The 14,002-nt window shown below is 65.1% G+C and overlaps 1 protein-coding gene across 2 annotated transcripts in view; it reads left to right on the top strand.

Moving 5' to 3' along the window:
• ZNRF1 (zinc and ring finger 1) overlaps positions 1–14,002 on the top strand; it is a 42,936-nt gene that overhangs the window by 24,547 nt on the left and 4,387 nt on the right. For both annotated transcript variants that reach the window (XM_075009076.1, XM_075009075.1), the window contains exon 2: positions 11,700–11,795. In XM_075009076.1, coding sequence (XP_074865177.1) covers positions 11,700–11,795 — 96 coding nt within the window. The remainder of the gene's footprint in view (positions 1–11,699; positions 11,796–14,002) is intronic.

The following is a 14,002-nucleotide window of genomic DNA, read 5'->3' as shown; positions in this document are numbered from 1 at the left end:
GCACCCTGGGGCCCCAGCACTCCTGCTGCTGGTGGGTTTCTCCCTCCGGTGCTCCAAGTCCGTTTCCCCCCCCCACCCCATTTTACAGATGGGGAAACTGAGGCACTGGCTGGACTTTCCTGAGCACACCAGCAGGCAGTGATAGAGCTGGGAGTAGAGCCACGATCTTGTGGGGGCTGTCCCCTCGGCTGTGGGCTGGCAGGAGGCAGGTGCCATGCTTTCAGCAGGTGGGAGCAACCCCCTCGCCCTGCTCCCCAGAGAGTGGTGCTGGCAGCTCCGGGGAGCTCCCTGGGCTCTGAACAGACCCCCTGTTCTAACAGCATGTCGCCTTGTGGAGTCAGCCGAACCCTTCCCTCTGCTCTCAACCTGACCCTCCCCATTCTCCCTCCAGTGCACATCCCAGTCCCAGCCTCTTCCGTTCCCAGTCAGGGCAGACTCCCAGCCGCTCTTGCGATGCCAAGTAGCTGTGGAGACAGCTGGGGCCTCGACGAGCTCCCGGTCGCAAGCAGACGGCTTGCGTAGGCTGGTGTCTGGCCAGCCGGCTGCTCCGTGCCGCGGGTGCGCAGGCTCTGGCTCAGACTGGGGGGTTTTTGCTCCTGCACTTCCACAAGAGTTTTCACTCTCCCTGCGAGATGGGAAGCCTCAGGCAGCAGGCTTTGCCTGCCCGCTTCCCAGAGACCTGAACCAGTGTGGTGCTTGGCCCCCCTCATTGCCCCCACCCTGCAGCAATCTGAGCCCGTTGGTGGGAGTCAAACGCTGGTTCTGAAGCCTCCCAGGGGCTGCTACTTCTGCCCTGGTTGGGATCTTCCCCAGCCACCCCCATCCTCCAAACAACCCCTGGAGCTTTTTTGGATTGCCTGAGATTAGCAGAATGAAGCTGCTTGCTGGAAGAGGAGGAGGAGGAACCCCAGTTGCTGCTTGTGTGGGAGCAACTTCCCCTGCCTGCCATGTGTTCTTTCAAAGGTAACGTCTGTCTGTGCAGGGAGCCAAGCTGCTTGCAACCCGCCCCCGACATGCACCTGGCTCTGGGGTGGAAGGTTGCAGACAAGCAGCATCGCAGCCCCATGTGCAACCGAGTGAAGAGATGGAGCTGGGGGGATGCTAGAGCAAATCCATCCCTGTCAAGTAAGGCCTGGAGGTCTCTAAGGTGCATAAAGAGCAGCTGGAGACCCAGGTTTTAGGCATTGTGGCAGCTATCGGACCACATGGGGCTCCACTGATCTGCCTCCAGGGGCTGGGCTGGCCCTGGAATCTTCGGTTTCCAGCAGCATTTCGCAGCTGGCGCCCGTAAAGCCACCCCCAGCCTGTCAGCTGTAATCCACCGCCCCCTCCAGAGGGAACCCTCCCACAGCACGCTGCTGGAGAGAGCAGACCAGCCCAACTCCGCATGAGGCAGAGAATAGCGGGGGCCCGCCAGCGCGCTGGGGGCAGCCCGCCAGGGGATGGCCGCACTCCCTGCGTTTGCATTGCCCACGGCTTAGCTGGAGCAGGTGCCCTAGGAGAGAACCACTGCAGCTGCCGGGCCAGGTCTCCTGCTCGTCGTCCTCCAGAGAGCGGCCTGGCTTGGGGGCATGTTGGTCAGAGAGGGGTCGGGACCCCTCTGTTGCAGATGCAGGGTGGCGTGTTCGGGGAGCTCCTTGGCCCTGGTAGCTGCAGCCGTGCGGCAGGTCAGGACAGTAAACGCCACGTAACCTGCCCAGCGTCAGCGGTGTGGAGACAGGCAGCTTGGGGTTGGGATTTCCCCGGGTCTCTAACCAGGGCATCCCAGGGACGTACCCCACAGCGGGCCAGTGCTGCTGTCTCAGCTCCCCTCTGGGGCAGGGCTCAGCACAGCCAGGGAGGGAAGAGCGCCCCCGCCGGGTCACCAGCAGCAGTAGCGGCTCCTTTGCAGCCCCTTTGAGCTCTGGCAGCGGAGGGCCAGGGCGGGGGCGAGGCATGTGGCTGTAGAAGCAGCATGTATGTGGGGGAGAACTTGTGTGGGTTCTAGGTGCTTTGTCCCCCGCACCTGGAGCCCAGGAAAGCACCATGCTGCCAGGCCAGCTGAACTCCACGCCAGACAGCCCCGAGCCCACCTCGGCTGGGGCGGCCTGTCATGCCAGCAGCCAGGGGCCAGGGGCCCGGGTGTGATGGGAGCCAAAAAGGGGGCACTGCCGAGGAAGCGCCAGTCTGGCTGGCACCAACATTCCTCCAATTTTTTTCCATCGTGTGTGGAATGAATTTTGTTACGGGTGCTGAGGGATGTTGGGATGTGCACCATCCAAGAGAACACACTGCTGGCTGAGGGCGCGGTGCCACCCGAGGGCGCAGCTCAGCAGGAGCTCCGGCTAGCACCAGGGCAGTATAGAGGGGGTCAGCAGCTGCCATCTGCGAGGGGTCTTGGCTCTTGTTGGCTCAAGGTGACTCCCATGCAAGCACCGAGCGTGGGGTTAACCCAGGTGAGCCAGTGGACCTGACCCGCCGGCTGGCCCACGAGGGGTTGAGCTGTGCGGGGGTTGTGGGCGGGGGGAGCTGGAGGCGGCGATGGCTTGCGCCGACGTGTCTCTGGCAGCCTGCGGTTGGTTGTCCGGAAGGCGACGGGCCTGGCAGTCCTAGCTGGCCCTGCTGAGCTAACAGCTGGCAAAGCTGAGTGCCAGCTTCCCCCCAGCCTCCGAAATAGCCAGTGAGCAGCTGGCACATTGGGTACCTGGATCCTCCTCTGTGAGCCAGCCTTTGCCCGGCCACGCTGAAGGGCTCTGGCTCCAGCAGAGGGGAAGCAGATCGCCTCCAGGCCCTTTCGTTTGCTCGCTGTCCCTTGGGGTGAGCCCAGAGCCAGGCAGAACTGGGGCAGCTGCTAAAATAGCTTGGTGGGTGCAGGGCCAAGGCTATGCAATTCGGAGAGCAGCTGCCAAGTTCAGCGAGAAATCAGGTCTTAAAGAGGCAGGTCCCGTTTCTGCTGGGGTGTGCTTGGACCTGGGTGGGAGCATCCGCATTGTCCGGCTGCTGCTTGCCACAGGCTCGCTGCAGGGTGCTGCCTGGCTGTGCCGGAACGGGCTCCAGGGACCGACCCGGGCTGGGGCTCTGCAGTCTGAGCATGCCAGCTGGCCTGGCGCACAGACCCCAGTGCAGGCTCTGAGCTGCATTTGTGCAGGACAACCCTGGGTGGTGCACAGTGATGTGGGGGCAGATTGGACATGCAGTACCCTCCCTGTGCGGGGGTTGCAGGGAGGGTGACTGAGCTGTTCCTGGGCATCTTGCTCTGAACCAGATGCAGCTGGGGCCTCCCTGGGCTGCACCACTTTTAAAACAGGCCCGGGGCTGAAAGGCCTGCAAGGCTGGTCTCAGGGGGCCAGGCTCAGCGGCTGCCATTAGCCACAGGGTGGGGGGCCAAGCCCAGCCTGGCCAGCCACATCCCTCCAGCTCTCTCCATTTGCCATGTCCCAAAGCGCTGCCAGCCGGTGGGGGGCCCTTCCCTTTGCATTAGGGGAGCCACCATCCTGTCTCTGGTGCCCGGCTCCTTGCTGCTGCTCCAGACAGCTGAGGCGGGCCCCAGTGATGGCCAGCTGCTCTTGCCTGGCCAGGGAAGCCGAGTCAGCCTGCAGCGTTCGTCTGCACCCAGAGGGGAGCTGCAGCATCTCTGCGAGGGTGTGGAATCGGCACACATGGGCCGGGAGGGTGAGGCCCTGGGCCCTTGCCAAGTGCTGCCTCGCAGGCAGGCGTCATCCCAGCAGGGGCTCACCGGAGAGTTGGGGGGCCCTTAAACAAGGCAGCAGGGGTTGTAGGGACGTCTGCACCCAGGACAGGACTGAGCAGTGGGGGACAGGCTGCCAGCATCCCGGTGCACCCCGGAGCTCACCTGGATCCTGTGGCTGTGCCTGGCTTGACCCCGGCGTGCGGCAAAGGCAGAGCACAGATGGGTGGTGGCTAGGTCGCTGGGCAGGCATGCCCCTGGTTCCCTGGCAGACAAGCTGCCTGCCGTCCAGCTCGCCAGGTCGGGATTGTTGCCTTTCTGACAGCTGCGCTGGTGAGTCTGGTGCCAGCCTGGCTGGGAGGGGGCATTCGCTGCCCCCTCGGGAAGGGTGTCTCCCAGTCGGCCCTTCCTCACTTTGTGGGCGTCCCCCATCTGCGCCTGCCTGCGCGAAACAGCTGGGGGAGGTGTTTGGAACAGGGCGGCTGTGCCGGGTGGTACGTCCCCACGCCTGGCTCCATGCACCTGGTGCAAGAATGGCTTTACAGCTCGTGCCGCTGGTTCCCAGCGCCTGCTCCTGCCAGCGCTGCAAGGCTCTGCTCTGCCCTGCCCACCTCCGGCAGGCAGAGCTTGGCCAGCTCCCTGCAGCTCAGTGGGGTAACAGGCACAAAGAGCGGGAAAACCGTACGAGTCGCTGAACTAAGCCCCCTCTGGCTGGGCAGGGAGGTGCTTCTGTCCTGGTCCGGAGCCCAACCTGGGCAGCGTGGAAGGAGCCTGAGGGGGAAATTGCCAGGGCCCGGTGCAGATGGCCGTGGTGGGTGCTGGCCTGTGCCCCTCGGGCTGGTGCAATGTGGCTTACGGAGGCTCTGAGGGAGGTCCCGTCTGTGCTGCTAGGGCTGCCCTTGCAAAAGGGATGATGGGGCTTCTGTCCTCCCAGCTCCTGCCTTCCTACCCAGCGGCTCCCTTTTGTGGCGCAGCGTCATGAGCGAGCGGCAGACCCCAGTGGGGGTCATGCTGGGCAGACGCTGTTCTGGTGGAGGTGATGGGTGTCTCCTCCCATGTGCCAGCCTTACGGCAGGGCCCTCCCCGCCGGCCTGCCTGGCTCCAGCCTGTAAAGCCCAGCTAGGACGTGAGCTGCGCAGCTCACCGTGGGCCACGGGTGTCCTGTCTGCGTGGCTGGCTCCATGCAACTGCCGGGTCACGTCTGACGCCCATGGGGTGCGGGGGGGGTCAACCCTGCAGTCAGACCTGCCTCATTGCAGGTAGGGAGCCTGGTGCAGGCAGGAGCCCAGGGCCTAGGACCCTGCGAGGCAGCAGGATACTGGAGCCTATGCTGCAGTTAAACAGCTCCGGGGTCCCTTCCCTCCCCCCTTATTGCAGCCTAGAGCTCCCTGGGTGCCAGGGGGAGGAGCTGGCTTCTGCAGCACCTGCCAGTCCTTTCCCAGGCAGCCATTGGCTGGCGGGGGTTGCGAAGACTGACTCTGGGACTGTTCCCCATCTCTTCCTGGGCTGGGCGTGCTCCCGGGTGTGGGGTTTCAGCCTTCCCAACGGCCTGGCTGCGGGTTCCGTCTGCATACGAGGGTTGTTTGCTTCCTGTTTTCATTGGCAGTGGCAGCGGGCCCCAGAAGCAGGGGTGTGTCTGCTGCCTTGGGAAGAGGAGCAGGTTGCTGGAGGCCTACCCAGCTGTGCAGGGCCCGGGTTACGCTGCTGGGTGGCGTTTCCGGCTTCCCCTTGGGCACCTTCCTGAGCGGTTTACTTTGGCCAGTGCGCTGTTCTGAAATACACATCTCTGCGGGAAGGGCTGCGCTGGTAGGACTCTGCCCGTGTTAATTCCCTCCTGGCTCACGCCGGGAGAACTGCATGGTGCAGACCAGCCTTCCCTGCGCCTGACACTTGCGGCTCCCTCGCCCACGAGGCACCAGCCTGCTCTCACCTCAAAGGGGCCCCCGGCAGCTTTCACTGCACCTGTCGGCATGGCCGGCCGCTCAGCGTGCTGGAGCTGGGAGCAGGGTGCGGTGTACCGGGCTAAGCGTGGGGCTGGTGGGAACTCGGACTCCTGTGGTTCTCGGCAAGCTGGCCTGCCTCAGTTTCCCTGTCGGTCAATACGTACCGAGCCAGCTGAGCTCTCGGGAAGGCTGGCGGATACATTGCTGAGGGGCTGTGACACCGCTAGCCGTTGCAGCCCCCTCTGTGCGCCCGTCTGGCGGACGACTCACCGCCCTGCCTGGTGGCTTTTCATAGGTTCATGCTGCTGTGAGTTAGCAGCTGCCTGGCAGCCCCACGGACAGCTGCACGAGTGACCTGTCGCCCAGCAGCAAGGGAAGCCCCCCTCCCCACAGCACTGCAGGGCAGGCCGGGCCTCCCTTTGTGCTCCCCACGGCGCTGGGCTGAGAGCCAGTGGGTCTAATGCTCCGGCCTGTCCCCTTTGCCTCTGCAGTGTCCAGCTTCCTGTCCTGAGCAGTGCAGCTTTGGGCGCTGTTCAGGAGCGCTGCCTTGCGGCGTGGGCTGCCTGATGGTTGTAATTCTTCTGGCCTCCTTTGTGCTGAAAGGTGGTGAATAGGGTAAGTTCCGATTCCTGCTGTGGCCAGATCCAGCTGTCATGGAGTGCGGGGTGTGGGGGGGGAGGGAGTGTTCCCCGGGGCCGGCCCCCACCCGCAGGCAGAGGTGACTCTCACTCAGCAGGAGAACAGGAAGTTATTAGGCGACAGGGACCCAGCGCAGAACAGACTTGTCAGCACAGGGCCCAGAAGCCGTCAGTGCCATCCAGCTTGGGGAGAGGGGCCCAGAGGGGGTCCCTGAGCCGGGCCCTGGTCCCCTTCCTCCCTCCCCAGCCAGACCAGACCAGACCAGACCAGACTGCCCCACTCACCAGCCCAGTTCCAATTCCAACCAGCCAGGCCCCTCCCGCCTCTGTCCTGTTCCCGGGGCAGAAAGGTGTCACCTGGCTGCCTGGGCTACAAAGAGCAGGGAGGCCCACTGCCTGTGCGGGAGAAGTCACCACACCAAAAGTCCCCTCCCTGCTCTGCACCACACCAATGCTGTACCTGGGGAAACTGAGGCACATGCCTCCGGTTACTACAGGGCATCAGGAATCATGCAACCCACGCAAGGGAATGAAACCCTCACCCCCTGCTTTGTCGCCACGGCACGGAGCTGAATGTGCTCTGGTTTAAAGCAGGGGCATTTGCCTTTCAAGACCTGCTTTGCAGGGCACACACTGAAGCCCTTTAGTAGCAGAGAAGGACAATTTGCATATCGCCTCTCGAAGAAGACTGTAGCACTGTGGTTAGACCCATGTAAGGACCTGTTGTCTTAAAGCTGGGCACGTGCTCCCTCTGTGCGGGCAGGGGCTCGCCTCCAGTGCCCAGGTATCCCCCGTATGCGCATTGCTGGCTTACGAGCAGCGGCCGTGCTGGGCCGAGCCCAGCGGGGCAGTCGGTAGCATGGTGGAGTTCTGCGCTGGTCCAGGGCCTGGCGTGATGTATGTGGAGGTGAGGAACCCTGAGTCTCGATCAGCCCCCTCCGTGGGCGTTGGGGCAGGCACCTGCAGCTCCTGGTGGCCGATACAGCATCTGCGCAGGGCTCTCCCCTGGAGGCTGGAAGGCTGGGGGTGTGGCGGCAGGGGGAAGCCGTTTGGGAGGGGAGGTGGGTTTTACTCCTGTGGGCTGCACGGAGGTTCCTGGCACCAGCTTTGAGCTGGGCAGGCCAGGGGCCAGAGCCTTAGATCTGTTGCACGCCGCGCGCTCTGGGCTTGTTCGCACAGACTCGTTCCCCGTCTGCGGTGGGTGTGGAGCCTGTGCTCTGGAGTGAGTGTGCCCCCCAGGGAGCTGACTGGGGAGAACTTGGCACCTCCCTCTCTCCGTTCCTGGCCTGGCCCCTGGAAGGACACGCACATGTCTGTGTCGCACCATGTCTGGGGGATGTGTGAGAAGCTCGTCCATGGGGCCTCTATTAATTTCAGCCCTTTAAACCTCTAGAAAAGTCCTGAACTGAGGCAGACTTAGGTACCTGTGAGAACCCCAGGGCCCTGTGCAGTGGCAGCTTGTTGACCTTGAGCAAGTCGCTTAACCCCCATCTGCCTGAGACGATCTCCATTTTGTTTGTGGAGCGCTCTGGGCTTGTCCTGAGGTGTCTGTGTGCCCGCAGCTCCCCTCGTTGGCGAGACGGGAACGAGACCCGCGGAGAGCAGGAAGTGTGGCCAAGTGGAGAAAGGGCTGATCAAATGTGGAGCGGCTGGAGAGCTGCTGATTAAGCCATCCTGAAGGCGCCTTGGCACGGGACTCTGGCAGCAGCAAACGCCTTGGCATTCGCCGGCTCCGGCGAGCCAGGGCACCGGGAGGGAGGAGTGACGGCTGTGCAGAGGCGTTAGGAAATGCTCCAAGGCCAGGCTAGTGGGGAGCAACAGGGGTCGGCAAGTGCCCGTCTGTCGGAGCAAAGTGCCCGCAGGAGGCAGACCCTGCAGCCAGCTGGACCCTGCCGCTCGGGAGGAGGATGGGGGAAACAAGCAGTGGGGGATGGCAGAGGGTTGTGTGGTTTGCCTGGCTCCCAGCACTGCGCTGGCGAAGACCCGGCAGACGCGCTTGGTGCCGACTCACCTCCGGGGCAGTGGGAACCTGAGGTGGTTTGCGGAGAGCTGGCGTGGAGCTCTTCGAGTTAGCTGCGCGCCGCCGGCGTGGCTGTCGGAAGGTGTCCCCCTCGCTGAGCCCTGACTGCGACCCGGCCCAGCTCCGTCCGCCCCACGCCTCTCTGCTGCGCCAGGGCTCCCCAGTTCCTTGTGCTGAACTCTCTCTTGTCCAGCAAACTCCACCCTCCGGCAGGATTGCCCTGTGCCGGCCAAGCCCTTCTCACGGGGTAGCCAAGTTTCCTGTGGTCCTCGAAAGTTTGAGTCCAGCCCCAGTCCTGCCGCTCAGTGGTCGGTGGTCTGTGCTCTAATTTACCCTACGTGCCGAAGAGCCCAGGAAGCAGTGGAAGTGGTGGTACTGACCTGCCAGGGTTCAGCAAATTCTCCTTTCCACACCGGCCGGGTCCTGAGAGTGCCGGATGCGAGAGGCTCAGCCTGTAGCCGTTGGTCCTGGCTGGTCGTAGGCCATCTGGGGGCGGGAACGTCTTTCCCTCTCCTCCTGTCTCCCCTGCGGGGCTTTGGGATGTACCAGCGAGTGGCCCCCGCGAGGCCGTTGTTTGGGCATACTTCCTCCAGTGGAAGAGTGCCGCGGCTGTCGGGGGTTAGGGCCTGGACGTGGAAGGACCGTGACTTTCAGCTACAGCAGCTCCTCGTGCAGTGGGCACCTCAACCTCTGCGGCAGGGCTCTGCCCCCGCTTCTCCGGCGTGCAGGGTGGTGCCGTCCTCTGCTCCAGGCCTGGCCCTGCAGAGGGCTGGTCTGTGCATCGGTACTCCCCGGCGCAGCACCGCTTGCTCCCTACTGCATGGCCCCGACAGACCTAAGTCATCTGCATCGGCACCTTCGGCCGTGACGCCCCCAGCGATCCCGATTCCGGAGGTGCCCCAGTGCCAGTTGGCCCTTGGTCTGTGCCTGACGCGTAGCGGGTGCTTCTTTCCTCTCGGGGCTGCCGCCTGGAGCCTGCCAGGGCCTCCTTCGGTGGGTGGCTACCCGGCTCCCCCGGAGGAAGTCACTGACTCCAGTGACCTCGCGTCTGGCCTTCCCTCCACCCCCTGGCAAACACCAGCCTCCGTCCCCCGCCGCCTCGGGGCTCGGCGCAAGGGGTCCAGGCCTGTGAGGGGAAGGGAGAGCGGATACGGGATCTCTTCAGAACTGCCTGGTACTGGGTGAGCGCACAGCCTGCCGGGCGAGGCGGGAGCAGGCTGAACACCCCTCAGAGCACAGCGTCCTCATCCTGGCCCGGGGTAAGGGGTGGAGTAGTTTGGCCCCTTCCTGCCCTGGGGGCTGGGCCCGGCTCTCGGCATTGCGGCCTGGCTGGGAGGGGAGCGGCTGGCGTCCCCGTGTAACCCCGCCGTGGCTGCCAGCCCGTGCAGCAAGGCAGAGGAGAAGCCAGGCTGATCAGCACGCGCACCAAGCAGCGCTGTGAGCCAGTCGGTGCGGGGAGACGCTCTGAGCCTCAGAGCCCCGGCCAGGCGCGCGGTGGGGAAGGGATGTGGGTGGCGGAGGGCGGCACTGAAATTCACGGATCCTGGCCAGGAGGGCTGCACCGCCCATGCAGTGTGGCTTGCCCGGCCTGGCCCCACCAGAGGTCTGCCCTCAATGGCTCCTCGAGCAGATGCACCGTAAAGGCGGCCGCTCCAGGTGAATCCACCACCACGCCAAAGTGCCCCAGTGCTGACGAGATCACTTCACTCCCCTCCCCTCCCTTTGGGCTTTGCACTCGCACTCTGGTGCAGGCTGGAAGCTACTTGAGGGCACAGCGTGTTCTCTGCTTGCTGGCAGGGGCTGTGTGTGTGCTGAGATGGGCATCATTCCAGGAGGTTCCTAAATGAACGGGGTGGGGCTCTGTGGCCCAAAGGGGCCTTGGTGTGCTCGGGGGGCCCCCAGGAGGGAACAGCCCGTGGCCTGGGGAGCATCTGGGAGCCAGCGTCATCCCCCAGCGGAGTTCTGCCGCTGCAGGGGGTGATGGGGAGGCAGGCAGGCCCACGGGGCACTTGGCCTGAAGGTTGCAGAGCAGAGCCTTGGGCCATGAGCAAGCCAGAAGGGGACCCAGGCAGGAGAGTGGGAGAGGAAGGGGACGTTCGCCTGTCGTTGCGTGCTGAGGGGCCGGAGGAGAGCAGGGACGCATGAATCCACTGTCAGACAATCGGGGGGGATACCTAGAGCCTTGCAAATCCACTGCTGTCCGCTTCGTACCTGCGGGTATCCGCGTCCGCGGTTATGGAGGTGGGCGTCCACGGCTCATTTTTTTGCAGCTGGATGGGGACGTGGCCGCTATGTCCACACCGGCCTCCAAAATACGTGGAAAGCGTGGCTGGAGCTGGAGGGTGGGTGAGAATTGGGATGTTCGTTTGTCCAGCTGATGCTCTGGAAAGAGGATTGGAAAGCTGGGTGGGCAGGGGAAAGATGAGAGAGTGTGGGACCGGCCTCAGCCAGGGAGAGGGTGCCAGTCTCTAACCGGCAAGTCTGGTTTCTGCCCCCGGGGAACGAAGGCCGAGCTGTGTAGGGACGCAGTCCCCTGGGCTGAGGTCGCTCTGAAGGGCCGTAACCGAAGCCTGGTGGTGGATTTCTAATGGAGCACGGCAGGGTCTGGGTTAGATCTGCCCCGTAACCTCCCTGCGAGTTAATGAATTCCCACCTGGCTGGCGCCACGCTGGCCTGGGAGATGAGACCCCAGGGTTCGTGGGAAGAGCGGTTGGTGGCGGGGAGAGCTGGGATGGTGTAGCCAGGGGCCAGGCTAGGCGGGGGCAGAGCCCAGGGGGTGAGTGGAGAAGCCTGTGCCGTGAGAAGCGGCAGCACGTGGCACTGTGGGCTGTAGGGTGTGTTCCTGGCAGGCTTGGTACGTGACGCGCTTGAATTCCCACAGGCTCCACCTTGGGCACGTGAGGCTCTGTGGGCCAGCGAGTGGCCAGGTGGAATGCCGCAGCAGGCTCACAAGCCGGAGAGCTGCCTTCCCCACCCCCAGGCTAGCCCGCACGCCCTGCCTGCGCCCAGCCCCACCGTTCGTCACCCAGTTCTCAGCCCCTCTGCTGGCACTGCCAGTTCCCCCTGCCTGCAGCTTTGCACCACTCCTCGCCCGGGCTGGGAGAGCGCGGAAGGGCATGGCTGTCGATCGCCGTGTGCTCAGCAGGGACGTGCCTGGTGCCGTGGGTGCAGCCTGGCTGAAGCCCCCGAGTGCCTGGAAGGGCAGGGAAGCAGCAGCGGGAGATGAAATCCAGGGCTGGTGATCTGTCTGGGGGCGGACGGGGCAGAGCTGCACCAAGGCCAGAGGCAGCTGTGGGCTAGGCTCGCTGGTGTTCTGTGGGGGGGCCCCTGATTGCTGGCGCTGAGCGGAGCAGGCTGGGTCCTGCCCACCAGCTGGCGGCGTGAGCACGTCTGCGGCCTGGCTAACTGCGGGTCCCTCTGCTTCTTTCCAGGTTTCAAGTGCCCCATTTGCTCCAAATCCGTGGCTTCCGACGAGATGGAAATGCACTTTATCATGTGTCTGAGCAAGCCCCGCCTCTCCTACAACGGTGAGCGCTCCCGGCGCGAGGGAGGGCTGGTCGGCGTCCGCTGGGGCTCGCTGTGGGGCGCACACTTGGCCGGGTGCTCTCCTGGGCTCTGGGTTTGTTCACACACCTGGCTGGCTCTTCTAGCTACCGGCACGTCCCGTCCCCTGCCCGCGGGGGCAGCCACTTGGGGGTGGGGTGTGCCTGAGGCTGGACATCTGCCGTTGGCCGGCAAGGTGTGGGGCGTGGCCTTGCCAGGTGGGGGCGGGTTGGAGCGTGCAGGGGCAGCCCCTGCAGTGTAGCCCAGTCAGGAGGGGATGTCCCCCAAAGCAGGGATGGCCAGCGGGGGTGGCCATCTGGGGTCAGTGAGGCACTAACCACTGTGGCTTGGAACAGATTGGACCACCCAGCTAGCTGCTGGTGGTAGGGGCCAGCAGTCCAGGTGACCACTCTTCTGGGCTGCTCCTGGCTCTGCCACTGCCTCTGGGTGTTGCCAGGGCACGTCCTTTACTTCAACGGCCTGTGTGGAAAGGGGGATCGCTGTGGGCGCCCTGCCCAGGGCTGGGTGACGCCAGCCGGTGCACAGACAGGGTCCCTGCCCTGAGCCTCAGCCCGTCAGCACCGAAGGTTTAGTGCCCCGGCCGGGGACAGTTGGGAGGGCGGTGACGGGGCAGGCGCCCTGCTGCTGTCTGCGTCCTGGCTGCTGGCAGCCTGCCTGTAACCTGTGGTGAGGGGCCCCCCCCCCGCCGCTGATTTCTGTGTACGTTCTTACCCGCAGCCAGCCTGGGGATGGGGCAGGGCAGCTCGGGCACCTTGCCAGGGCCTGTGCTGGCGCAGGCAGGCCCAGTGCTGCGTGCCAGGTCTCCACGCGGCTGCTAGGGCCAGGCTGGAGCAGTGTGGGGCTGGCAGCCGCCCCAGCGCCCAGAGTCGCAGTGCAAGCTGAGAGCTGGGGATCTCTGGGCTGCTGGGGGGGCCGCTCCGTCACCAGCCCGGCACTCGCTCGCTGGCGCCGAGGGGGGAGACGCTCCCAAGGGCAGTGGGGGCAGGGTTTGGCCTGGCTGCTGTCAGGCACTGCCTGCCTCCTCCCACCCGTGCCATGCAGCTGTCCGTGCCAGGGCTGTGCTGGCACCGCACCTCGCCCAGCACGTGGGAGTCCCTGGAGCTGCGGGAGCTGGAAATCAGGTCAGGGGGAGGAGACGGTCTCTGCATCGCAGCCCGGGCTCCCCCCCCGCTCCCTGAGTGACGGATGCAGCTTGTTGCTGGGTAGCGCTCTGCTCTGGCATGGCAGCTCCTCCCCTCGGGAAGCTCGGGGGACCAGCAAAGCTGTCCCGTCTCCTGCCTCTGTGTGCCGGACCCACACCAGCAGCCAGCACCTCCTGCTGCTGTCCCACCCTGTGCGTGCTGGTGGGGGGGACCCCAGCAGCCCGCACCCCAGCAGCAGTCCCTGCAGGGGCTGGGAGCCGCTGGCCAGCGGCTCCAGGCGCTCTGACTGATGGGTGCTTAAGTGATCTTCCCTGCGTTCCCCCCCGGCTGGGCACCCTGCCATCGGAGGGACGTACACGCCTCTGCAGCAGAGGGGCACGGCAGGGGACTCGCTCTGCCCACGGCGAGCGGGCTGGAGGCAGAGCCAGCAGCCTCCTGTCTGTGCTGAAATGCAGGGCTGCGTGCGGTCGCTGCAGGCAGGCGGCGCTCTGGGGCTGGCGCACAGCCCAGATCCTGGCAGTACCATGTATGGCTCCCCAAACTCCCCGCGGAGACGGCACACGGCTAGTGGCCCCAGGCCGGGTGGGGCTGTCCAGCCTGGTGCTGGGTCCGCGAGCAGGAGCCTCTCCGGTGCTCAGCTGCATCACCAGCGCTCCCAGGGCAGGGGTAGGGTCCCTCTGGCTTTCTGCAGCTCAGCCGAGGCCCAGGGCAGGCTGGCAGGCTGTGCCCTGCGTAGGGCTACTCCCCTCCTGGCCTCGAGTTGGAGCCATGGAACGCCCTGGAGCTTGGCCCACTGGGAGGTGGGACGGGGCTGCCACACAGCAAGGAGTGTCTGTCCCAGCTTGCTCCTTCGCTGGCCGCAGTACAGTGTGCAGGGGCGCTGCAGGGGCCCAGGAGCTGTCTGGCTCACCTTGGGCGTGCGGGGAAAGGGGGAGACCGCCAGCCCTGCAGCCAGCCTGACGGTCTGCCCAGCTCACAGCTGGGGGGGCCTGTCGCTTTGCTGGGGGGGGGCTGCCCTGTCCCCCCGG

Source organism: Carettochelys insculpta, chromosome 14 (assembly GCF_033958435.1).
Source record: "Carettochelys insculpta isolate YL-2023 chromosome 14, ASM3395843v1, whole genome shotgun sequence".
Taxonomy (NCBI): domain Eukaryota; kingdom Metazoa; phylum Chordata; order Testudines; family Carettochelyidae; genus Carettochelys; species Carettochelys insculpta.
Note: the sequence above shows the minus strand (reverse complement) of the source record. Positions and strands in the feature narration are given on the sequence as shown.